The sequence below is a fragment of the Silurus aristotelis genome (genome assembly GCF_946808225.1).
Source record: "Silurus aristotelis genome assembly, chromosome: 3".
NCBI classification, from domain to species: domain Eukaryota; kingdom Metazoa; phylum Chordata; class Actinopteri; order Siluriformes; family Siluridae; genus Silurus; species Silurus aristotelis.
In genome coordinates, this window is record NC_139576.1 from 24228058 (window position 1) to 24253378 (window position 25321).

Below are 25321 nucleotides of genomic sequence, written 5' to 3' on the forward strand. Positions count from 1 at the left end.
TATTTAATAGTTGGTGTTTACTGTTAAATAAATGAACTACTGCTTATTAAAAAAGGTGTGTCTCTAAAAAACAGTAAAATGTATAATTGTATACATTTTCTTTCTCTTGTGAATTTATAGGTTGTGCTTTTTCTTTAGAGTGTATCCATTTACTTGTATTTTTTGTTGAAAAGGCTTGCCAGATCACTGTTTCAAGCTGTTCCTTCATCAAGTAAAGTGTAGGTATGGAGGACCAAGAGCTGTGAAGGCCTAAGATGTCATGGCTGGTGTGGAGATCCTAGAGATAAGTATGATGATAGAGCCATGCCAGATTCAGCTAAAGCCTCAGTGGAATTCACAGCTTCTTTAGCTTTAAATATGTGACAAAAGTATGTAGACAACTGACTATCACATTAACAGATCAGTCTTCCCCAAACATTTTGCACAAAGTTTAAGGCACATGAACACAATAAGATTTATTTTCACTAAACCGTAATTCATACATTTTTTCTGAATAAAGATGCCCCTGTGCACAAACCAAGTTATACATAAAGATGCAATTTGCATGTGTTGTATCAGTGACATGGAGTAAAGACCATCCTCAAAGTTTAAAAATCAACAGAATTTCATCAGTTGAACAGCTGACTATTAAACACTGAGATGTTTATTTCAATATTCTGATTTGTTATTAAATTTCAGTATATATTACTGTGCACACCATATTCTCATGTATGGAATAATTTTCTGGATATGTCTTAGAAATGCCATACATTTCTCTAAACACCTGCTTTATACAAATTGTTCCATGTTGTGACTTTCTCATTTGGCACATCTATCTGTAAGGATCTGTGCTTACTATTGTGGAAAAGTTAGTACTGTTTATGTTATGTCCTCAGTACCACTCTATAACAAACCTCTATGATCCATTATATTTTAACAGAAGACAGCTGTCATCATTAAAAAACAAATACAGCATTCAGAGTGAGCTTTTTCTTCACAAGTAGTGCGAACAGTTTACATGGCATGATGCAACCTCAAAACATATTTTTTGTTATTTTGATTTTTATAAAGAAATGTTATATGCAAATTCATAATTAAATAGTGTGCATGATATTTACACTTAGTGTGTAAGCACACTTAGCAATAAAACCTATTTTTACCTATACTTTTTTTACTTTTCGAAAACCTCCATATATAGTATTTTAATAAACAAAGAACAACAATAATACAAACATACTACAAATAATGGCCTCATTTTAACACTGTATTTTCTCTCAACAAAGTTCTCCATTAAAGATAATTTTAAAATGTATTAATAATTGCTTCAAAGTCAGTTGCACATACCCAGTAAAAATGTGCAGATGTTATTTACATACACTCAGTACTCCCTAGAGGAAGACGCATTCTTCCTCTATACAAAGGACGGCCTTTTTTTGCATAAAAGTCTCTGCAGAACCAACAGGAGATCTTGCTTCCTGTTTCCTTTCCTCCTCCCTCTCTATAAAAACCCCACCTCTCTTTCTTTCCTCCACATCTGCCTTCTCTTTCCGAACCCTCAAGTCGGGCTGAAGGAAAATCTGTCAAGATGGTAAGTGCTGACGTAGAAAAATTCTGACTAGCATTCTTTTTAGTAATATATATATATATATATATATATATATATATATATTTATAAAACATCTGCATGTTTATTGGTTGTATTGACTTATAAGAGACAAAGAAAATTACAGAGGTGTAACTGTTTGTTATACTTTTGAAATCTTAATTTTTTTTTATATATATAAAGTTTAGTCCATTAGATATTTGTAATGTTAAAACAATATTACTGGCAAAAAGTATAGCAAAGAAAATGTGTAGACAAAGAGCATGCAACTCCTAATGAAAAAGGATGTGGCTGAGGCCTTCAAAGCCAAATTCCAGAGACTGCTACACATTTTGAAATTAATTCAGTGTACCCAATACACTTTGATGTACCATACAATCCTGAAATATCTAGAATTTTATTGATAATATTTTAAATGCAAAAAGAATGCCTTCTTTTATAATAGAACGGACACATTCCTGAGCCCCTATGATATAAAGATTCACTACCAGTAGATGAGATCATGATTGACAAAGACTGAAGAGACTGGAGATTTGGAGAATAATGGATATGTCTGTTCTGCTAAAGCGGCCTGGACGAGATATCTCTGCCTGATACACAAAGAAGGGTGTTCAGCTTAGTGGGACAGGAAGGGGGTGGAGTGAGGGCTACCCACTAAGGAACTGGGCTATTTCCTGTCTAACACACAGTGCTTACAATCTAGTTGCCACCGGCTTGCTCATCAGGGACAAACTTACTCATAAAGAACATATTCATTTTTAATCACCGCATTATCTGTGTAAAGCTGCTTTGAGACAATGTTCATTGTTAAAAGCGCTATACAAATAAAAATGAATTGAATTAAATTGAGTTTGGGTATGACACGCACAGGCAAAATATTTTTTACTTATTTTGTGAAATTTATATGATTTTGAACCAGTGAGGAAAATGTAGTTGTATTTTGTTTGTAATGCCATAAAATTATAACAGTTTATCCTTTCATTTGACCTAAATCTCGGTGAAATTATAAAATTGCAAATTCCAGACTATGTTGCAAAAAATATGGGTGAAGTGAATATGAAAGGTGAAAAAAGTACCAGGAATTTACTTAAAAGAGAATGTAGGTTAAGTGATGTTAGCATTAATTTGTGTATTTAAAAAATATAAATGAAAACTAAATTGGATAAAATGTATATGATATATTTTTATTCACACACTTTTCTTAAAAACTATATTTTCTTTGTTTTGTTTTGTAGCGTGAGTGTATTTCAATGCATGTTGGTCAAGCTGGAGCCCAGATGGGAAATGCATGCTGGGAACTTTACTGCCTGGAACATGGGATTCAACCAGATGGACAGATGCCCAGTGACAAGACCTTTGGTGGAGGGGACGATTCCTTCAATACTTTCTTTAGCGAGACAGGAGCAGGCAAACATGTTCCACGTGCTATCTTTGTAGATCTGGAACCCACTGTGATTGGTAAGATGAAACTGATCTAGCTAGTAAGAACACTTCTTGAATAAAATTATTTTTTTAAATAAGCTTTTTTTTGTGTTTAACAGGTAAATTAGTGAATTTGTCGTCCAGTTAGTTAATGATTTTTATGTGCTATTTTTATACAGATGAAATACGGACTGGCACATACCGCCAACTTTTCCATCCTGAACAACTTATCACTGGCAAAGAAGATGCTGCCAATAATTATGCTCGAGGACACTACACCATTGGAAAGGAGATCATTGACCTGGTGTTGGACCGGACTCGTAAACTGGTTAGGCTTTCCCATTATAGAAGAATATATTTCAACATCGAAATAAGAAGTTAAAATAAAACTAGTGACAACTAGTTTAATAATTATAAAGAATTATAATTACAAAACTATGAACAAATTATTAAATTTTATTATAAAAAAAGAATCCAAATTTTTTTTATTTCACTTCTGCAGGCTGACCAGTGCACAGGCCTTCAGGGATTTCTCATTTTCCACAGCTTTGGTGGAGGGACTGGTTCTGGCTTCACTTCCTTGTTGATGGAGCGCCTCTCTGTTGACTATGGAAAGAAATCCAAGCTTGAGTTTGCAATCTACCCAGCTCCCCAGGTTTCCACAGCAGTGGTGGAACCCTACAACTCCATTCTGACCACCCACACCACTCTGGAGCACTCAGACTGTGCTTTCATGGTGGACAACGAAGCCATTTATGATATCTGTCGCAGGAATCTGGATATTGAGCGCCCCACTTACACCAATCTTAATAGGCTAATTGGTCAGATAGTCTCCTCCATTACTGCTTCTCTCAGATTTGATGGAGCTCTGAACGTGGATCTGACAGAGTTCCAGACAAATTTGGTGCCCTACCCTCGCATACACTTCCCTCTGGCTACCTATGCTCCTGTGATTTCTGCTGAGAAGGCATACCATGAGCAGCTTTCTGTTGCTGACATCACCAATGCCTGCTTTGAGCCTTCTAATCAGATGGTAAAATGTGATCCACGTCATGGTAAATATATGGCATGTTGCCTCCTCTACCGTGGAGATGTGGTGCCCAAAGATGTAAACTCTGCCATTGCCGCAATCAAAACCAAACGCACAATTCAGTTTGTGGATTGGTGTCCCACTGGCTTTAAGGTAGGCATCAACTACCAGCCCCCTACTGTCGTCCCTGGTGGAGACCTGGCTAAGGTGCAGAGAGCAGTCTGCATGCTGAGTAACACCACAGCCATTGCTGAGGCCTGGGCTCGTTTAGACCACAAGTTTGACCTGATGTATGCTAAGAGAGCCTTTGTGCACTGGTATGTGGGAGAGGGCATGGAGGAGGGTGAGTTCTCAGAGGCTAGAGAGGACATGGCTGCTCTAGAGAAGGATTATGAAGAAGTGGGCACTGACAGTGTCGGGGACGAAGATGAAGAAGGCGAAGAATACTAAAGTAAAAAAATTGTGACCAATATCTTTTTTTTTTTTTTTTGTTAAATGCGATGCAAAGTATGCATTAATTAAAGAGTTGTTTTGGTCAAACAAATCTCGTTCTTGTTATCTTTCTTTAACTCATTCAACACATGACAAATGGCCCAAGAAATATTTTAAGAAACAAAAAGTGTCCAGGGCAGTTAGCTGTTACCAGAATTCCTTCGGACAGCCATGACACATGTACAGATTTAAAATCTTGGGTGGGTCGACACAGCCCATTTAAGCTGTAATCTAAAAAAATATTAATAAAACTAGTTGGTGTAGTGAGCACCAAAAATTATTACGGATTTAATTATAAAAATCATATATGCTACTAAAATGAACCAACGCTCCACAGAAACATTTAGAAATCCAAATGTTAAAACTGAGTTGAAATAATCCTTATTTCTAATACAATTTGGTTTTGCATAAAAATTCATGGAAGTTTTGTATAAGTATGAATAGAGAATAGGAATGCTCTAGAAACCGGACAATTGACCACCAACCTCTATAAAGGAAAAAAAAGCCGCCACCCAAAAAAAAACAAACGACAACTCTATGTTTCATGGGTACTTTCGTGTGCTTTTATGGGTACTTTTGAGTACTACAGTGGGCAGACAAAACATAACGTAAATATTGATAATACATTTTCTTTAACCAGTGTAGAACAGTAAAAGGGTATTACATGAACACTTGGCCGGCGCCATTTTTAATGCTTCAGAGATCCAATAAGCGAACTAGAAATAGGCGTTAAAGTCAGCCAATCATAATTCGTTATAGGGCTCCTCAGTAACCAATCATCGCACAGGAGGCGGGTTTTACGTTGTGTGTGTGTGTGTGTGTGTGTGTGTCTGTTTGTGTGTGTGAGAGAGAGATTGGGGGAGGGGTGAAAGCGCAGGTGTCAGTGGGCGGAGTCAGTGACGTGCCTTAACCCCTGGCATGCCAGTGTTTTTTTTAAGGAGCTGTCGCTCAGCTGATGGTGACGCAGCGCGGCTGTAGAAGTAGGAGGGAAGGCACGATCGGGAGACAGATATAGAAGCGGGAATAATAAGCCGCACGCTGCGGGGAGTTGACACACAAAGAGCTGAGACACAGCGTAAGAAAATAAATCTCATGCGACAACCGATAGAGTCACATCCGGTCCTTTCGTGAAGGATCCGTGTCTTTGGCACGAGCTGTCACCGTCACAGCGCATATTCACGCGTCTCCCTAGGCAACATCAACAACGCTTGTTTATTCAGACAGCGGAGAGACGCGCCTGGTCCTGCCTTGTGGGCACTTCAAAAAAAAAGGTAAATTGCCTCTCTGGGTTAGTTTTGGGGACTCGTGTGGACTCACGGAGTGTGTGTTGGACTTCAGACAGCATGATGGCGGGCGAGTTGTTAAGCAGTGCAGCTGTCAGCGGCCATTACGGTCTAAACTAATTACAAACTTTTGAGCTTGACATTAGCAGCACATGGTGACTGGGTTTCCAGTGAGCTCCACACTGAAACAGGCCTCATTCTAGAATATACTGTTGTACTCACAGTGCGACAAGTTTGTGTTTGTCCACATGAAACATAAATATTTAATAGTCATATCAGTTACTTGTTTATACCTGAGAGCAGAATGGCATTCTTTTTAGTAATTACATTTTTGTAACAAAACATACACACCACAACTAAACCAATAATGTCTTTTAAATTACACATAAGATTGTGTTATAGTGTGTCTCATTCAAAAGCTGTTAAATGTAATAGGCTAATAATAACACTGCCACTTGACATGACTGGTGTTATTACCATGTAGTAGCACTTATTTCACAGGACAAAGTTAATTTTACTTTCCATTTGTCACTTGCTACAGTGGGTGCATTGAGGACAGAAAGACATGGTGGATTACTATGACATTCTGGGAGTGTCACGCAACGCCTCTCCAGATGACATAAAAAAAGCGTAAGTGTCCACACACCCAGGATATCAAATTGGGTCGTATCGACTCATTGTTTCTTTATTGAAATACAGCAAGCCATGTTTATTAAAGCCTTTATCTCCTAGATGTGATGGGCAGTCTGGATTTAGATTTCTCAGTACAGAGCGGAGTGTAATTTTAGAACCGTCTTCTGCCTGTGAATCAAAATGAGATCACAATGAACTCATTGATAAGCCCTTGCATTGCCCCAACCAACCAGACCACCAACTATCTAAGCTATGTATGTAACTCTGTTCTGGTTCGGGGGAGTACGTTTTTAAGCATGATAACTGTTTAATGAACACTAAATCACACTAGCTAGATGTGGAGAACATGCAGCTAACCCAAAGGGACACAAGGAGAACATAAAATGCTCCTCATAGACAGTGACCAGAGCTCAGGATCAAACTGTTGCCATGAGTTGTCAGTACGACCTGCTGCATTAACAAATAATCAGATTTATTATTGGCTTCGAGACACTTTTAAGCATTATAACACTTTCAATAAACAATTGGGATTAATAAAGTATTTAGATTCTAATTCTGATACTTCTTATCGACAGTTTTACAGAGTTTGCTTTGCTCATGCCAGTGTAGAGCAGGCCGTGTCCTGCCTCAGGCTCAGAAGCCTTGCCTGGATTATAAAACGTTTTCAACAATGTTAAGTCATATTTAAGCAGTAATTGAGACATATGCAAATATAGGTCATTTACATAAGTGTTGATTCTAATAACTTGTTGATGGCTGCTGTTCATAGCACAGCTACAGTACACAGTTAGCATGACTAAGCATATTTCTGTTTGAACTTTAATGAATTAGCAGTATCTCTGCCTGCTTAGCACTCAAATAATGAACAAATACTTTTTTCTTTTTTTTTCAGCCAGTTTGTTAAAGCATAATTTTTTAATTATCAAAAAGCAGACAAACTACAAAGTTTTGTGCTAAAAATACATTGCTAGAAAAACTCTGTGTGTGTGTGTGTGTGTGTGTGTGTGTGTGTGTGTGTGTGCGTGTGCGTGTGTGTGTGTGCGCATGTGTGTAGCTACAGAAAGCAGGCCTTGCGATGGCACCCAGACAAGAATCCAGACAACAAGGAGGAGGCAGAGAAAAAATTCAAGGAAATAGCAGAGGCCTATGAAGTCCTGTCAGACAGTAAGTTATGGCATCTAAATCATAATTCTTTTGCAAATAATCTTTTTTTTATATTAATGCAACACTATATTTATATTTTCTCAGGAAGCAAACGAGAAACATATGATACTTATGGCAAAAGTGGTGCGCCAAGCTCAGGTGAGAACTTCAAAATGTTTATTAAATTCCATAGTACATAGTACATAGTATATAGTATATATATATATATATATATATATATATATATATATATATATATATATATATATATATATATATATATATATATGTATATATATATATATATATATACACATTTTGTATCCCATTCTCTTCATAGGCTCTGGTGGCGGCTCTTTTCCCGATGACTTCCCAGGATTTACCTTTACATTCCGCAGCCCAGACGAGGTGTTTCGGGAGTTCTTTGGAGGACAGGATCCATTCGCTGACTTCTTTGGTTAGTCTATGAGAGTCAGTAAATGCATAGAATGTAGGCTTATTGTCTGCTGCTGTTTTTACATGTGTTACAACACTCATGAGCTTATTATATTCTCTTTGTTCTGTTGTTTGGTGGTGTCCCACTTGGGGCTGTGTGTGTTTTTTAATAAATGTTTCATCATTACTCGTTCTTTACTTTAGATGATTTCTCATTTGGAGGAATGCACAGTGGAATACACAGCACGTTTCACCGACAACATGGCCCCTCCAGAATTGGGACCAGCCGCTTCTTCTCTTTTCCCTCAGCAAATGGTTGGGAATTATTTTGCAGCTAATGTTTACATGCATGTTTCTCATAGCCTTCAGTTTAGCTACATTTTGCTGCTATTATGCACATACAAATTACACTTGAATGTAATCTGTAAGAATTAGATGGCACATATTATTTACTCACTACAAAACTTCAAACAGACTTTATGCAGATATTGGCAATAATTCAGTAATTTTACAGTAATATTCCTGCCTTAAAAATAGACAATGCTGATGCATAAAATAATATTTATATTAATAATAATATAGAACTACATGATCTGTTGTTTTTTTTTAAGGGAAATCTTATTTGACTGTGATACGTCTCTGTGACTTTTTAATGACATTAAGAATTACCAGTCAAAATTCTGTAAAAATATAAATTATATGCAATTTTGATTAGAACAAAGACAAACAGTTCTGTGCATGTTCACAACCCACTAGTGGGTTCCCCCACCAGTTAATAACCACTGATACAGGTTGTGTAATTTCTAATACATTTTGATACTCACTTGTTTAAGGAGTTTAATGGTTTGTTTTTTCCATTATGCAGTTGACTTCACCACCTTCTCTTCTTCCTCACTGGGAGGCTTTGGGACTGGAGGGGGTAATTTTAAGTCTGTGTCCACTTCCACACGACTTGTCAATGGGAAACGTACCACAACAAAAAAGTCAGTTTAGTTTTTCTTTATTATTATCAACGGCTTGTTTTGTTTCTTAATAAGCTAATGTTACTTATAGTCAGCCTTTTGTGGGCTGTTTATTTATACTGTATATGCTAATGAAATGCTTTTAATTAACTGCATTTGCTTGTGCTCTCATGCACAAGGAACCAATTAGGTGTAAATCACTTCCATTAATATTACTTATTGTTTCATGAAAAGCACAGCTGGTGAACATTTAAATGTTTGTCTTTACAGGATCAGAGAGAATGGGCAGGAAAGAACAGAGATTGAGGAAGACGGGGTTCTGAAGACTGTCCTAATTAATGGTAATTTTGACACTCCATCTAACAGCCCATATCATTCTAAATTCTTTACCTAAGTTTAAATCTGGTCAAGTCAGGTTAACCTTCAGTCACTGTAACAGATTAGTATGTGTGCAGTGTGTCTAATCCAGCTGAGTGTGTGTTCTCAGGTGTAGAAGATGAGATGGCTTTAGCTCTGGAACTCAGCCGCAGAGAGCAGTCCAGCCAGCCTAAGCAGCCAGAACAACATCAGATCACTGCCAATGCTGCCCACTCTAATCTGGCCAATCACAACCCTCGAAACAGCACTCAGCGCTCTTTCAGCTCTACCCCATTTTTCAATTATGCCAGTGACAATGACGATGAGGACGAAGAACTCCAGATGGCTCTGGCATGCAGTTTGTCCGAGATGGAGGCCCAGCAACGGGCAGCCACCTCCACCCACGACATGATCTCAGGTGCCAGGGAAGGGCGGGGCAGGCCACATAAAGAAAAGGAAGATAATCACAAACCCAGATCAGTGAGGGATGAGAAGCATGAATCAGAACATGAATCAGTAGAAATCACCTGTTCGTCACCAGGGGAAAGAGGAACAGGGAAGGAAGAAGAAAGACTAGAAAAGAGTGCCAGCCCAGGGGGGGAACCTTTAGAGGATAGGAACAGAGAAGAACAAGTTGCCAATGGTACTGCTGTTATGAAAAGCAAGAGGAAGTGTCAGTGTGTTGTGTGTTAAATGGACGTTATAAGTAATCCTGTTTCCTAGAACAGAGGAAGGACATATTCAACATTGCTGCATGATCATTTATCAGTATCAAACCTGTTTATTGCTGCTGTCTTGATCTTAACCCGATCTGCAATTTTTAGTAGTGTGTTAAAAGAGAGATCTTTTCTTGCTTGCCACAGAGAGTAAGGTACAGAGTTAAGATGAGTGCTGTTTTCAATGAAATAATCTTAGGGTGAATAGCAAGACTGGTGACAATTTACACACAGAATTAATAGTTCTGCTAACTCATGGACTATTTGAAGATGTGAATGCTTCACGAATGCCAAGATGTAATAAAGCAGTGTAAAAACTATTTTTTTTACTTCTACCATAATAATTAAATTAAAACAATGCTGAAAAGTGTTATCTTAAAGTATTATTCACTTATATTATTCATATATTGCACTAAAGTGGAATCTCATCAGACATATTAATCGCAGTTCTATTTACATCTGCTATATTATGTCTATTAAAACAATAATTTTCTATTATTTTCTTATTATTTTATTTTTTTTGCCATGCCATTGTTTTAAGTGATAGTGTTGAATGAGAGGACGATGCAAGTATGAATGTTGACTGTGTACTCAACAGAGTGTTAAAACAGAATTTTGGTTGATCCCGAAGTGTCTAAAAAAGGTTTATGCTGTAATGGCATTCTTCAACGCTCAGTGTTATTCATCATAATGATGCAATAAATCACCCCCTCTTGTACTCTAAATACAATCAAACCTTTGGAAACTAAAAAGCACTTAATTCAAGTGCAGTGAATGTTTATAATGAGGATAGGAATAAGAAATTTGATAATAAATATGTTGTAGAATCTTGTAGATAGGTGGATGTCAGATTAAATCATATATTGATGATACAGTGCCTTGGGAATGTTGTATATGATGTGCCAATTATCGTCAATGTTGCCAAAGGTGGTTGATATACTTAGTTGTAACCTTCTCTTCTAGTTTTCATTACATAAATGGTCAGCAGGTTTAAAGTGTTTGCAGTGCCAGCATGATTTCTTTTTTGCACAATTCACATAATGGGAAAATCAGGTCTCTTTTATGAAACATGCAACAAATAAAAATAGAAGCACAAACTGTTTTCAGACATACAGTAATATTGTCATGTTAAAAGAACCTTTTTCTTATGAGTGACAATGTCTGATTTATTGATGAATATAATTTGTAAATCTTGGAATGAAAAAATGTGAAGGTATAAATATTTGCATTTAATTTTTAGACTTGTGTTTAATTCTTCTTGGTTTACTTGGCTCTGTCAGCACTATGAGAAAGAACAATAAACCTCAGAGGACAAAATAAGAATTGGTTAAAGATTTCTTCGTACAAAATGTGCTATATTTTGGTCACTGATAATGCTCTACAACACTGACGGACTTTCTCTTGCTTTCTCTACTGCAGTCAATCTTGAGAGTTACTGTGGGAATTGTGTGCAAGCACATCTAATTAATTTTAACAGCAAAATTAAAGTTTAATTTGTTTTCTCTCCTAAAACAAAAAAAGATTATTCTTCTCATAAGTTTGTCTGTTGTTGGGTCACGCATTTTCTTGTAATTAGTCCTGCTTTCTTTTCTGCATCTTCATGTATATGTGATTTGGTGTGTTTACCTGACTCCCTCTCCCTACTGTTACAGAGTCTGACTTCCAGGCCTTCACGGGCTGAATGGTCATCATCTCCCCCCTTCTCTACCCCTGAGGTAAAGTGTAGTTTAGCATAAACACTGAACACTGTACATTTTATGTGCAGTGTCCCCTAACACCAGACTTTGATCTCTGAACAGATAGGCTGCCCTCAGTTTCTTTTATAGTACATTTCATTTTAAACATTATATTTGATTATGTGCATTTAAAATTAGAATTGGTGTATCTAATAGCACTGTAGTATTACATTTAGGATGTTCTATAATTTAGAGGATGTTTATAGTATAGTATTATGAAAAAGGAAACATGTTTTCCACATGACTGTCTAGTGGTACTCGCTCTAACTATTTGCTACGCTTGGCATGAGGTGTGGTGTGTTGTGGTGTGCAGAAGAGAATTAAAATGCATAAGTCTGTCTCATTGACAGCACTAATGCCTCGTCCATCCGTGTGCCCTGAACAGGTGATGAGCTTCCACGTGCTCTGCTCTCCCTCTGGCGCTCCTGCTGCTCAGACTCTTTTCAAAGTTTTATTTGGAAAAATACAAGACAAAGAGGTCAATATACTTCCTAAGACTGTGTGTGTGTGTGTGTGTGTGTGTGTGTGTGTGTGTGTGTGTGTGTGTGTGTCAGTGTTTGCGTGTGCATGTCCAAATCTCTAGATGAAAGACTGGAAATGTATTTAATATGCTGATGTTCATAAAGTTTATCAAAGCACATTGTTGGAATCTCATCATGTCTAATGTAGAAGGTTATCAGGCAGCATTTTGAGTCATGTTCTCTGTTACAAATGCAGTGAATGCCTGGTGCTTTCAGAGCACAAGATTCAAAATCAACTGAACGATCATGATTAAATGTTTGTTTGATTGGGTTTTATGTTTTAATGTTTGAAAACAAAACCCGAGTCGTGGAAGCTTGCCACTAGTTCCCACTTACTTGAAGATGACTCCAAGAAGCCTTTCGCTTAATCCCAATCTGAACACAACTAACACATGTACCCTTGACACTGTGTGATGTAGTGTTTCACCAGAGTAACATGTTATGGAGCAAATTATCAGACAAAAATATCACTACAAACTCATTCTGCCTAAATAGATGTAAAAATGTAAAGATGATAGTGTGTACTGTTGTAGGAAAATGAACTGCCATCTCAGAACTGAATATTTTTCTTTACCATCAGTGTTTTTCTCCTCTTACATCACAGCAGATTGCCAACAATTACAATTTTAATGTGTTGATGGATGACACTTCGACCCTTTTATCCATTTGTGGAGAGATGTAATCAATCAGTTCTTGCTATAACATTTTTTTGACCAGCCTTTCTTTTTTTTTTTTTTTTTATACCTCTTTAAATTAATTAATTTAAAAAAATCTAGAGCTTAGAGTCATATTACATGCTGGAAAACGTAAAAAGTCTGCTTCTATAAAGGTAAAAAATGTACAGCTTCAATGTTTGACTGATTAGACATATTACATTTATATGAAAAATGTTCTGTTTATGTTAGGGTTTGATTATGTGTATGCAAAATATAAGCCCCTGTGAATGAGTTGTTACTATAGAAATGATAACGTGCTAAAACCTTTAAAGCCAGTGCTGTTGTCAGAGCTATTGTTGTTGATAATTAATCAACTCTGACTAATTAGATCTGAGAATTTGTTGTGGTGTAAATTGTAAATTGTCATTCTCGTATTCTTAAGTGCAGTCAGCCATTTTAGCCCTGGAGCAGTCTATATGGTAATTTACTGTATGATAGATGTCATTACCATATAACAGACAAAAGAAAGACGGAACAACACAAATGCCTCACACCATACTGCTGCACCACACCACATTTAATTCAGAACGATGTAAAAACTATAGTCATATATTTCTGGTTTTTTTTATATATATATATTTTTTCCACACATTTGCTACAGGAATAAACAAATAGACTTATCAATGAATTATTTACAATAATCACACAACAGGAGGTATCCACAAGTCATAAAGAACACAAAGAAAAGCGAGCACACTGAGTGATGAGTATTACATTTTGCGCTGTGAAACACTACCCAGGCAATAAAATACACTCCAAAAGGTGTGTTCCTGGGATCAGGCTTTAGTACTGTGCATACATATAATCACCATGTTTGCCTAAAGAGGACACAATGTGTTTTGATGATGAAATTATATTGTATTTATTAATAACAACATCCATTGGCAGGAAAAAAAAAAAAACAGAAACTCGAAATTGCCATGCTGAATGTAGATCTATTTGTGTCAGTACCTGAATCTTATGTAATGGTTTGTCTGACCTTTTACCCAGCTAGGATTGATGCACACAAATCTCTAGCCATCATACTGGATACACAGTGGCACAAAATTCAGAGTCTTCCCTGCTTTTCAAACGAATAAGGCCATGGTTACGATTTCTCAAGCTCGGTTTGGTCTGTGTAATGGCTTGTGGGAGTGTGTGTGAGGAGAGGGCAGGATGTATACGATCAGTGTCACACTGCAGAATGGCTCACTGTGGGAGGGCTTTCAGGATGGCATTCACTTCTTCTGCCACAGCTGTGAGGGCAAACTCAAACTGGTCCTGGAGGGACAGAGAAACATATATTTCTGTACAAACATACATGTACTGTATATATTTATTCAAAGTCCCCCACAAAGGTCATTTATTTTTTCAGAAAAAGTTTATACACATCCTACACATCCATATACAATATAAACCTGCAATAAAACTGCAGTGATTTGTGTACCTTGGTGCGCACCATACTGGGCCTCTGGTCACGAATGTGCTCCAGTGTTGCAGCAATATCAATCTCTTTAACACCTTCAAACACAGCGACATCTAATAAGCCTCACTAAAAATTCAAGAAGGAAAGTTTGAGCATTTGGAAAATAAGTTATACTGCGTACATACCTTTGGCCATGCGGTTCAGGACCATGTCGATGAGAATGTAAGTACCAGTTCTTCCAGTCCCGTCACTGCAAAGGAACACAAAATATATTATCATCAAAGATCTCATTTTGTGACTATACCAAAAAATCACTAGATTTTAGAGTAATAAAATCTGTCTAGCATTAATAATCTCATTGTTGAACTTTACATGAATAATTGATAATATTGGTAAAAAATGAAGATGCTTCACAAGTTTGTGGGAGCATTTCTAAATAGAAATAGGTGGAGGAAAATGGGCTACCATGCTGGTCCCCATTTGGTTCACATTCACAAAAAAACTTACTGGTTTGTTTTATTTTAGTTCTCTACATTGAAGTACATATAGATAAGAAGCCAATAAGTATGCTACTGATGCTACAATCTTTTAGCTACAATGTTTAATATGTCGGTGCAAAATGTACATGGGTCCCTTTAAAACACACAACACATTTTATATCGGAGTCAAGACCATTATAATAATACTTTGAGTGTTCTTGTCTGCCCCCCTGAGCTTCAAACTGGTGTTGCATTTGTTTACCTGCAGTGCACAATAATGGGACAGGATCTGCCTCTGTAGCACTTGTTCACTTTCCTGAAAACAAAAAATTGACCAGAAAAAAAAAGCAGAAGTCATTCATAACATGATACTGTTTTTTAACGCAATATTCAAATTTATTCTAAACGATCTGTCAGATAGAATTGTGGTAGAAGAGATGGAGAACATGTCACAGCTGCCACGTTTAGAGAAGAGGAAAAGGAGGAGAAGGAGGGAGAGGCGATGGAGCATTCCTTCAGCCTCGTTCCTGCTGCACTCACACCTACCAATGATCATTTTTGTGACTATGCAACTGGACCGAGACTACTAGCTGCAAACCACAAAAATGACACTGGGAGGTGAGCAACGGTCAGGAGCCCACCAACCTCCATTGACCAGAGAGAGAGAGAGAGAGAGAGAGAGAGAGAGAGAGAGAGAGAGAGAGAGAGAGAGAGAGATGTGGAAAAGAACAGGAGCATAAACAAAGCATAACCTTAAGCACATAGGCAAAAAAGGGAAAACTTGTTTTTTTGCAGTGCTTCAGCAACTCTGAAACAAAAACCAGATAAAGAAGGAGAGAGAAATAGAAGCAAAGATCGACTAAGGGATTTCACCAGGTCACAATAACAGTGTGTGGGTGTGTTTGGGTGCACATGCATGTTTATCAGTCCAGTGATGCTGTAGCAGTACCTGCGGAAGTCCAGCAGGGGTCGTGTGGAACTGGGAATACCGTTTGCAGGCCAGCTGAGCAGGTGGAACTGGGTCAGAGTGCGTGTCTCCTGTGTCTGAACATTCTTCAGGTAGAAACTTCGCACCAGGAAGTCCTTACACCAGATGTGCTCAGACACCAGGTTCACCTAAGAGTCACAGGGATGTCCATAGTTTAGATTCCAGGACTCACTTTGGTGCAGATTTCTATTCGTGAACTTTCGATTGACAGAACACATAAGGACGAAGCTGCCATTTATAATGTTTTTTTTTTATATATGACTTATTGATAGGCTTTTGAGGTGATTCGGATTAAACCTCTTTAATCAAGTCAAATCAGTTTGAATAATAAACACAATAATATTTATAAGAACTCAATGCAAACAACTTTTAAAATATATGTATTTTGGGGTGAAAAGTCAAAATTGTATGATATTTTATACAAATATAATAAATAAAATTAATGCAATATACGTATTTATTATATTTATTAAATTCATTAAATCAAATTAAATAAATGGAATTTTTTTTTTAATTAAATAGTTTACAATTGTTAGACCCCATTTGGCTAATAAAGATTAAAGATAACTCTAACTCTAGTTTCTTTTTCATACCCCTGGCATTGTTGTGTATGCTTTCAAGTTTAAAAATAATAATAATAAAAAAAAAGTGAGAGGCGAGACTAAACAAACTTGCGGTCCACCACTTTATACGTTTCTGAGAAAAATACGATTTTAACTCTGTTCCACGCGTAAAAAAGGTTGCATTTGGCAACCAGAGCCTGTACCGAAAAACTTTGGTAAGAACACATGTACTGTACCACTAATATATATTTATAAATTATGCATAATTTGCATAAAAAAAGCAATATTACTTTTTACTTACTTACTTATCTACTTCATCCCTGTTTGGAAATAAGCCAGCAGTGAGACATCGTCATCTATCTCTGTCTTGGGCTACTATCTTCAGTTCATCACTTAAATTAAGCGCTTTACAATTCATGATTTTTCATGAGAAAACATTTCTGCTTACTTGTCACCAGTGTAGTCAACATGGACTATATGTAAACACAGAATTGCCTTAGTTTCAGCAGGGAGGAGTGTGAAAGTGGGAAAAACCAGGGAAAGTGCAACTAGCCTGAATTACTGTTTACCGTGTTGTTCCAGTGTGTGAATATTAACACTACATAAGAGAGATTTAGTGAAAAGGCCTGTTTCATGTCTGTCTCGTCTTTTGACACAGCAACATGCATTAGGCTTTCGTTATAATTGAGTTTGAGTAAATTACATTTTCTGGTATATGCAGATACAGTGGGTAGGAGTTATTTGGAGTATTCCCTAGAGTATTCTATACATGCTGTTTGTTTCGATCAATGATTTAAAGAAATACAGGAGCATAATTTTACAGCCACAGGTATAAATATTCATGTTCTTCATCATGTGTTGTTAGTTCATGTTAATTTGTTTAATCTTGAATTTTCACCTCATAGATGTTGTATAGAGATGATCCTTCATCAGGCCAGTAACGTTCACATTGCTGTTCTCCATCCTCTACTAGAGCTGTCATCATCACGATCACTGTGCAGCCGTTCTCCCATACCATCTACACACACACACACACACACACACACACACACACACACACACACACACACACGAACGCTGTCAAACAAAAGACTGCACACAGCAAAAAACGTGCCTAACGGACCATCTGGTTTTAGTGAGTAAATGGTTATTGAGCAGAACAGTATGGGAGTTAATTGTTAACCACTGAACTGTTACTGACCTGCCAGAAGTCAGCAATGGTGTGTGACAGGGGGCCTTGAGTAGCGATGTAAGCAGGCATTCGTGGGTCATGGTCTATCTGTGAAGGAGAAGTGTAATGGTCTCTGACAATGCTATTAAATTAACTACTAGGATAAGAAAAAAATGTAACTTTTTTCCCACTTTAAAATTTCTGTTTATTTCCTTTAACTCTGTTTCACACATCCTTTTTTAAAGTGGACTTTGAGCTAGAGTTCTTACTATAATGCTGGCATTGATGTAGTCCTCTCTAGCCGGGTTTGTCTCTGGCTTCAGCTTCACCCGTGAATGGTCATCTGGTCACAAACATGCGCACACACACACGCATTAACACTGACCTTTCACATTCTGAATAACACATCTTTATGCGGTGACTCGTAAACTCGTCTTACTTCACTAACGCTGTATATTTCTGTAATTATATATAATGAACAGAAAAGAAGTGAAAGATTTGTCTTACAGGGCACGAAGTCAGGGTAGCGGTTCTTCTCCAAGTTGCTCTCATTCTGGGCGACGGAAACTGAGCTGGGTTCAGCCTGATATGAGCACAGAGCCTCCCACTCCTTTAGCAAACGATCCTTATTCTTCAAATGATCCTCCATGTATGCCTGGAAAAAAGCGAGGAAACAGCATGCAATCTGTTTTAATTACAGATTTGTTTATGCTTAATTTGTGAGGGCAGCAGCTGGGAAATGTGGCTATATACAGTATAAAGGGATACGGGGTAACTTAAAGCTAAAAACAAGTAATATGTCAGTGCTGTTGCAGAACAGTATAAAGTAATATGCAGTACTTATATTCGAAAACTCTGTTGCATATTATACAGCACAATGCACAAAGTACATTTACATAAGTGGTAAGCAGTTTGTGTGTGTGTGTGCATGTGTGTGAGATCAGAGTTCTCTGTACCAGAATCATGTGTCCAGTAGAGATGTCCATGTTGGACTGGGCAGGCTCTTCGCTCCATGACGGTGTGCTGCTGTGAGAACTGGGGCTGTGTTGTGGCCCATCGCTGAACTGCGATGACACACTGCTCACTCGAGATGTATCCGTTCCCCTCCGTCCACCTGGCTCTGGACGGCTAAATGACGACTTGGCTGCCATGTGCTGCCGACAGAGCTCCTATCATAATAACAGACCTTCTCTATTAGTGCCACAATGGATACAATAGAGCAAAAAGAAACATTTTAAAGTGACCACATATTATACACATTATGTAAAAAATATAATATATGTATATATTTTAATACACCATCATTTCTTATTGCCTTTAATTCTTTCCCACCTGATAGTCAAAATGGGTCTCGGTGCCAGCCTCGGGGCCGAGGCCCAGCTTCCCTGACTCCAGTTGACGAGCATGATGACGCAGACAAGCGATAGCTAAAGCAACCAGCACCACCACACACACACATGCCATGGCCACCACAGTGAGGACAACTCCACGTGAGCCATCGTTGATCCGCGTGGCCTGGGGAAGCCCGCGTCCCTCACTTCTCTAAAAAGCAAGAACAAGAGAGAGAGAGAGAGAGAGAGAGAAAGAGAGAGAGAGAGAGAGAGAGAGAGAGAGAGAGAGAGAGAGAGAGAATACGATGGAGGGAAGATAAGAAATAGGCACACTGATAAGATAATAATTGTCAATTAAGCATTCAAATTTAGTTTCATCTGCTGAGCTGCATCTGTGTGTCGTATCGTGCTGCACAATTAAACAATGAAGTGACAGTTGAGGGAAAACATACGGAACAAAAGAAAAAACTACTTGTTCCAACAGCCGTTTGCACTCAACATTGCCACTAGAAATGAAGTGATTATTCACCAACACGCCGGGAAGTCAAAGGACTAGCGCAACATGTCTGAAACAGCAGTGAAGAAGAGGAGAGGGCATGAAAGAGGGTGTGTCTGGGTGGTCTCTCTGGCACACTTAACATGGCATCTCCTCCACACTATGGCTCTTTTGTCTTTCCCTTTGTTTGTGTAAACAAGCTGGATGTCAGCACCATCATCAGTGACTAATTACTCAAACAACACACACACACACACACACACACACACACACACACACACACACACACACACACACACACACACACACACAGCCACGTGCCAAGCCTCCTCAACTCTTTTAAATAATTAGAGAGAAATACCTGCCCCTCCTCCTTTTTCTATAATTAACAAGTAAACAATTAAGCAAGCCCCTCCCCCTGAAGACTAGGGTTAATCATCCACAGATTTCTTACACACACTTATTTACACTCACTGTCACTCTGCTATTCTCTGATTCTGTAACTCCTAAACAAGAAAAAGAAGAAAAGGGCAGAAAATAAGAAAGGGAGGGAAAGGTGGTTTGGGCCCCAAGCCTCCAAACCTGCCTGTTGATGTTGCCATGGTGCCTGGGAGCCTCGGCAGGGGAGAACAGGCCCCGGTGCTGCCATGGCAACAAGAGAAAGCTCAGAGTAATCAACGGCTCTCAGGGAGAAAGAGAGAAAGGAAGAAAGCGGGAGAGGGAGAGAGAGGGAGGAAGGGAGAAATAGAGATAGAGAGAAGGAGATAGAGGAAGGGACAGAGAGAGTGAGAGAGAAATAGAAAAATAGACATCAAAAGAGCGGGAAGATGTGATTTGGAAGAAGAACGAAGAGGAAATTACAAACAGCCATTTTGTAATAAACCAAATACATCGTGGACCAGACAAATTTTAACCCTTAATATATAAAGAAAATTGGGAAAATGATTATTATCTACTGTTAGTACTATCCAGTTATCAAAGGTGTTTCTTAAATGTAAATTAAATCAAGTATATTAAATGTATACATCTTCATTTATCCATGAATCTGATCTCTTTTTCTCTCCATTATGATTAAAATAAATGAATTATAACACATGTAATGCAATGGTTTTACATTTTGAAAGCGAAACTGTAAATAAAAAATATTAAAACTCATCTGAAATTATAAATGACGCACCAATTAAATGAACTCAGGACATTTATATTTAACTTTACACAGAAATTCTGAATAAATTCTGAAATGAAACCCAACACGACACACTAGTTCCATGTGCATCTTCATAAACTTAGTCACAGAACCGACAACTCAAATTGCAGCTAAACCTAGGATGATGCAGACTCTAAAAGACCATCATCCTCCAGATTTGGAGGGAAAATATCACAGCCATGTAAATTTCTTTTCATGCATTTATTTTACATCTATGAGTTTAATGGAATTAACACACACTTATCGCTCACTGAATTACACTTGATGAAAACTAAATCTGAAACACGAGTGTAAAGCAGTTGTTTTACCCATCTCCCTGCTGACCAAAGACATGCTGCTCACATCCATCCGAAAGCAGGGCGTCACACAGTGGGGCTTAGGACTGCACTGTTTAAGCAATGGGAGACAAGTGTGAATACATCCTTCTGCTTCACCACGGAAACGCTGAGGCACCCTCTCTCCTTTCCTCCTTCTAGCATTTCTCAAAATTCGCCAACCGATTCACCCCCTTTTCTTTTCTCAATCCTCTTCACACGTCTTTTTTCTCCCCTTTTTTTATTCTTCTCTTATACCTCACATGTTTCTCAGCCCGGCTCTATGTCCCCCTTCATCCCTCCCTGAGTTCGGCCCTTTCTCTTGAAAGAGCAGAAGAATGTTCCGGAGAGTGGATATGGGGTGTGGATAGGGGGTTAGCGGGGGTGGGCAGCGCGCAACTGGACCGAGGGACAATGGAGACGGGGGGAAGGGAGGAGGGGATGGGGTGTGGGGCGCCTCACCTGCTACTACAGAGAGGCCCACGAAAGGAAGAGTGACAGGCTTTCAGAATCCAGTGAGGAAAAATGAGCTGGTTCAGGACAGGAGCACAAAGGCCCCCCAGGGTCCGAGAGAGCCAGGCAGAGAAACGAAAAGGCAGAGAGAGCGAACGAGGGATGGTAGAGCAACGGCACGGAGGGGTGAAAAAAGTCAAACCGCAGTCACAGAGGGCAGGAGATAGTGGAGGGTGAAAGGGTGTTTAGTGGCCGATTAAACATGATACATGAGAATATGTCTCTGCAAGAATTGCCTGCTGAACTGTCCTGATCCAACTTTACTCATGCAAAAAAGATATTGGACGCACATTAAAAACTAAAAGATGAGATAACATCTGTTCTTTGAGAGGTGCAAGAATATTAAGCAGGGTCCCAGGACCTTCAGACCCTCCCCCATAATGCTCTTTGACCTCAAATGTAACCCTTTAACCTCTACCACAGAAAGGATACACACACACACACACACACACACACACACACACACACACAAAATGTGTATATGCATGAGTGAATGTGTGTGTCTGAGGGAGGGTGTGTATGTTTTTTGGGTGATTTCAGGGGTTACATTTGCACAGAGCTTCACTATCTGCATCACAATAGCTATAGTGGTGCAAAAATTCAATGTGGGCTTGCACTGAAATCTCACTCAGTGGCTTATTATTGAATCTGAGAAACTTTATTACTGATGCTGCATTGATAAACTGTCAGGGCATGGCTTTATTAATTTTTTTCTAAGACAAATACATAGCATTTTATACATGCAAGATGCCCCTATGACCCTATGATGCATTTAAACCTAATCATCACCACTAGAAAATATCATTCTCTCTCTCTCTCTCTCTCTCTCTCTCTCTCTCTCTCTCTCTCTCTCTCTCTCTCTCACACTCTCTCTCTCTCTCTCTCTCTCTCTCTCTCTCTCTCACTCTCTCTCTCTCTCTCTCTCTCTCTCTCACCTCTCTCTCTCTCTCTCTCTCTCTCTCTCTCTCTCTCTCTCTCTCTCTCTATATATATATATATATATATATATATATATATATATATATATATATATATATATATATATATATATATATGCATCCCTGTCTGTTCATGCTATGACAATTAAAACACATAGAAATGTTAGAGTAATTGTGGACTAAAAAGTATAACAGCAGAGTGAACCTGAGATAATGATTGATGATCAACAATAATCAAGGTGCTAATTCCTAAAGGTAAGGCACATAAAGAAAAACAAATCTTGCAAATTCCTGTGTACCTGCAACAGCTATGTGCACATTACATCATCTCACTCATGCAGGCTGCTCTGTCTGGTTACTACAGCAACCAATCCACCTGACATCACCGTCCGAGATGGAGGACAAATGTTTAACACCAGTGTTTCATTTCAAATGGATAAGCGCACACACACACACACACACACACACACACACACGCACACGCACGCACACACACACACACACACACACACACACACGCACACACACACACACACACACACACACACACACACACACACACACACATAAGCACACAAAGTACGGCAGTCTCTATACTTTACATTAATATTAGAATATTATAGATAGATAGATAGATAGATAGATAGATAGATAGATAGATAGATAGATAGATAGATAGATAGATAGATAGATAGATAGATAGATAGATAGATAGATATTTAAAAAAAATATGCAACTAAATAAATTCAGTTATTCAGACACTAATTTCCATATTATGTAATTTTTTGGTGAGTGCACAAAAAAAAGAAAAATTAAGGATAATCCGGTTCCTATGTTCTATACAAAAAGACTACACACTGAAATACACACAAACACATAAGTCATTAATCAACACTCCATTAAGGTGTGGTTCAACATCTAATTGGAGGTATAAATCAGAGTAAAAGAGCAATGGACTGTTTGTGCTCCTTAATAATTTATGAATTAAATCCATAACCAGGTTTCATAGTACACTTAAAAAAATCAGCATTCCAGAAAAGATGCTGTTAAAAAAACATATTCGTACTGATACTATCAGAGTGTGATATATTTTTTGTTCATTTAATAAATTAATATAATAATTAAATTAACAGTAACGACATTTAAGCACTCAAAAACAGAAGACGTTTCCCTTGATATATTTAGAAAAAAGGAATAATTATTCCATAATAACTAGATGCACTTTCCTTTTTCCCTTTTATATACAAAACTAAGCATTGAGATGCAGGGCATTTCTACACTTAATCAAAGTGATACTTCTAAAATGACAAAGCACTCATACAGATTAGTCAAAATAAAAAAATAAAAAAATAAGTTTTATAACAAGAGTTGTACTATGAAATAAACTTATTAAATGCAAACACTATCAATAGTCAATTTAAGGCCTACCTGAGCCTCAGTCCTCAGTGTTGGAAGAGAATATATGTCGTGAAAACACACACAGGATTGAGTGTGTTAAGGCTTTTCTGCAGCAAACCACAATAAAGCTAGAATGAGAAGCATGCGAGGAGGGACGGCGCTTCTTGTCCATCCTGAACACACAGCTGGATCCTACATTCACAAGCCAGCATGAAGTCAAAGTACACAAAGTGGAGTAGTTGTACACGAAGAGCCCTGTCCCTCTGCGTCACCTTTAAAAAGAATGATGGAGCGGATGAGGGGCCATGAGGGACAAATCGCAGAGAGAAAGGGGAAATCAGTGGGACGAAAAAAGGAGGGAAGCCTACTTGCCTCCTTGAGCTGTGTCTGTCCCATATGAAGCTACAGGCCCTGTAACCTCCCACCTCCTTTCAACCTCCACCACTTATGTCACATCAAATGTTGTTGCCATGGCAAACGCTCCACGTGTTACTGATGGGCCAGAGGGGGACAACATATTAATGCCCCCGATTGAGCAGACCCAAAAAGAAGGGTGGCGGTGGGGGGGATGTTTAATGCTTTGAGCATAAGGTGTTGGGGAATAAAACCACTGGAGTACATAGAGTCTCATGGTCTCGGTGTACAGAAAAAAAGAGTACTCAGCTTACAAACTCTGAACTACACTTCTGTAACAACCCTAAACCCAGATAACAGTAAGGAAGATGATGCACAAAGCACAATGGAGATCCTTGATTTGAGACGAAGACCATTTCAATAGAGCAGAGACGAATCTCACAGATTGAGTTGAAAAGAAATGTTAAATATCCTGAGATTTTGTGCTAGTACAAAGAAAATGCACTGCTGGTCAGGATGTTAAGTGTGTGTCTGTTGTGTGTATGTGTGAGAGAGAGAAAGAGTGTGTGCTCGAGGTTGTGCTTAGCAGACAGCACAATTAACAAGATTGCTGGATAATCTCAGTAAGGTTTGCAGGGGGTAGAGCTCAGCAGAACAACAAACCATGTAGATTAATTTAATTCAATAAAGAAGAAGAGAGTTAGAGAGAGGTAGAGAGAGAGAGAGAGAGAGAGAGAGAGAGAGAGAGAGAAAGAGAGAGAGAGAGAGAGAGAGAGAGAGAGAGAGAGAGAGAGAGAGAGAGAGAGAGAGAGAGAGAGTGATGGTGATGGTGGGGAGGTGCAGAAGAGGATTTAGCCCTAATAATGTAGAGACAAAAAAGAAGCAGGTGCAACCAGGTCTCATTACCGAAGCAGAGAGAAAGAGGACGAGAGAAAAAAACGAAAGATAGGGCACAAAAGAAGGACTCACACATATACACACAGGCACACACATATACAGAGTCATACACACATCATTCATACATTACACATCTCGAAGCAGAGAGAGTGTCATAGCCCTGACTGAACAATGTCGAATAATTAAAAATATGAGCAGCCGGATGCAACAAAAGACCTTCGACTGCATTCAAGGGTCTA

At 38.4% G+C, this 25321-nt stretch overlaps 3 protein-coding genes across 8 annotated transcripts in view; 2 read left to right on the plus strand and 1 right to left on the minus strand.

Moving 5' to 3' along the window:
* The first annotated feature begins 1435 nt into the window (after window positions 1–1435).
* Window positions 1436–4578, plus strand: tuba8l3 (tubulin, alpha 8 like 3). The gene is made up of 4 exons (XM_083538163.1): window positions 1436–1567; window positions 2818–3040; window positions 3184–3332; window positions 3507–4578. The coding sequence occupies exons 1-4, from the start codon at window positions 1565–1567 to the stop codon at window positions 4482–4484; spliced, it is 1353 nt and encodes a 450-aa protein (XP_083394289.1). The 5' UTR covers window positions 1436–1564; the 3' UTR covers window positions 4485–4578.
* A 1770-nt stretch (window positions 4579–6348) lies between these two features.
* Window positions 6349–13719, plus strand: dnajb2 (DnaJ heat shock protein family (Hsp40) member B2). Of its 6 annotated transcripts, none has more exons than XR_014533026.1 (11): window positions 6349–6439; window positions 7497–7606; window positions 7691–7744; window positions 7926–8042; window positions 8225–8335; window positions 8886–9003; window positions 9253–9323; window positions 9470–9757; window positions 11708–11770; window positions 12177–12269; window positions 12917–13719. XR_014533026.1 is itself a non-coding variant. In XM_083538093.1 (10 exons), the coding sequence occupies exons 1-9, from the start codon at window positions 6375–6377 to the stop codon at window positions 11734–11736; spliced, it is 963 nt and encodes a 320-aa protein (XP_083394219.1). In that variant the 5' UTR covers window positions 6349–6374; the 3' UTR covers window positions 11737–11770; window positions 12917–13719. The 6 variants fall into 6 exon arrangements, 4 of the variants coding, with proteins under 4 accessions (XP_083394219.1, XP_083394220.1, XP_083394218.1 ...); XR_014533027.1 differs by having other exon boundaries at window positions 12920–13719; XM_083538093.1 differs by lacking the exon at window positions 12177–12269.
* ptprna (protein tyrosine phosphatase receptor type Na) overlaps window positions 13528–25321 on the minus strand; it is a 24726-nt gene continuing 12932 nt past the window's right edge. The window contains exons 13-23 of the mRNA XM_083538090.1: window positions 18967–19176; window positions 18591–18803; window positions 18142–18289; window positions 17904–17977; window positions 17665–17742; window positions 17362–17481; window positions 15862–16028; window positions 15175–15228; window positions 14619–14683; window positions 14455–14528; window positions 13528–14288 (exon numbers count right to left, since the gene is read on the minus strand). Coding sequence (XP_083394216.1) covers window positions 14217–14288; window positions 14455–14528; window positions 14619–14683; window positions 15175–15228; window positions 15862–16028; window positions 17362–17481; window positions 17665–17742; window positions 17904–17977; window positions 18142–18289; window positions 18591–18803; window positions 18967–19176 — 1275 coding nt within the window. The 3' untranslated portion in view covers window positions 13528–14216. The remainder of the gene's footprint in view (window positions 14289–14454; window positions 14529–14618; window positions 14684–15174; window positions 15229–15861; window positions 16029–17361; window positions 17482–17664; window positions 17743–17903; window positions 17978–18141; window positions 18290–18590; window positions 18804–18966; window positions 19177–25321) is intronic.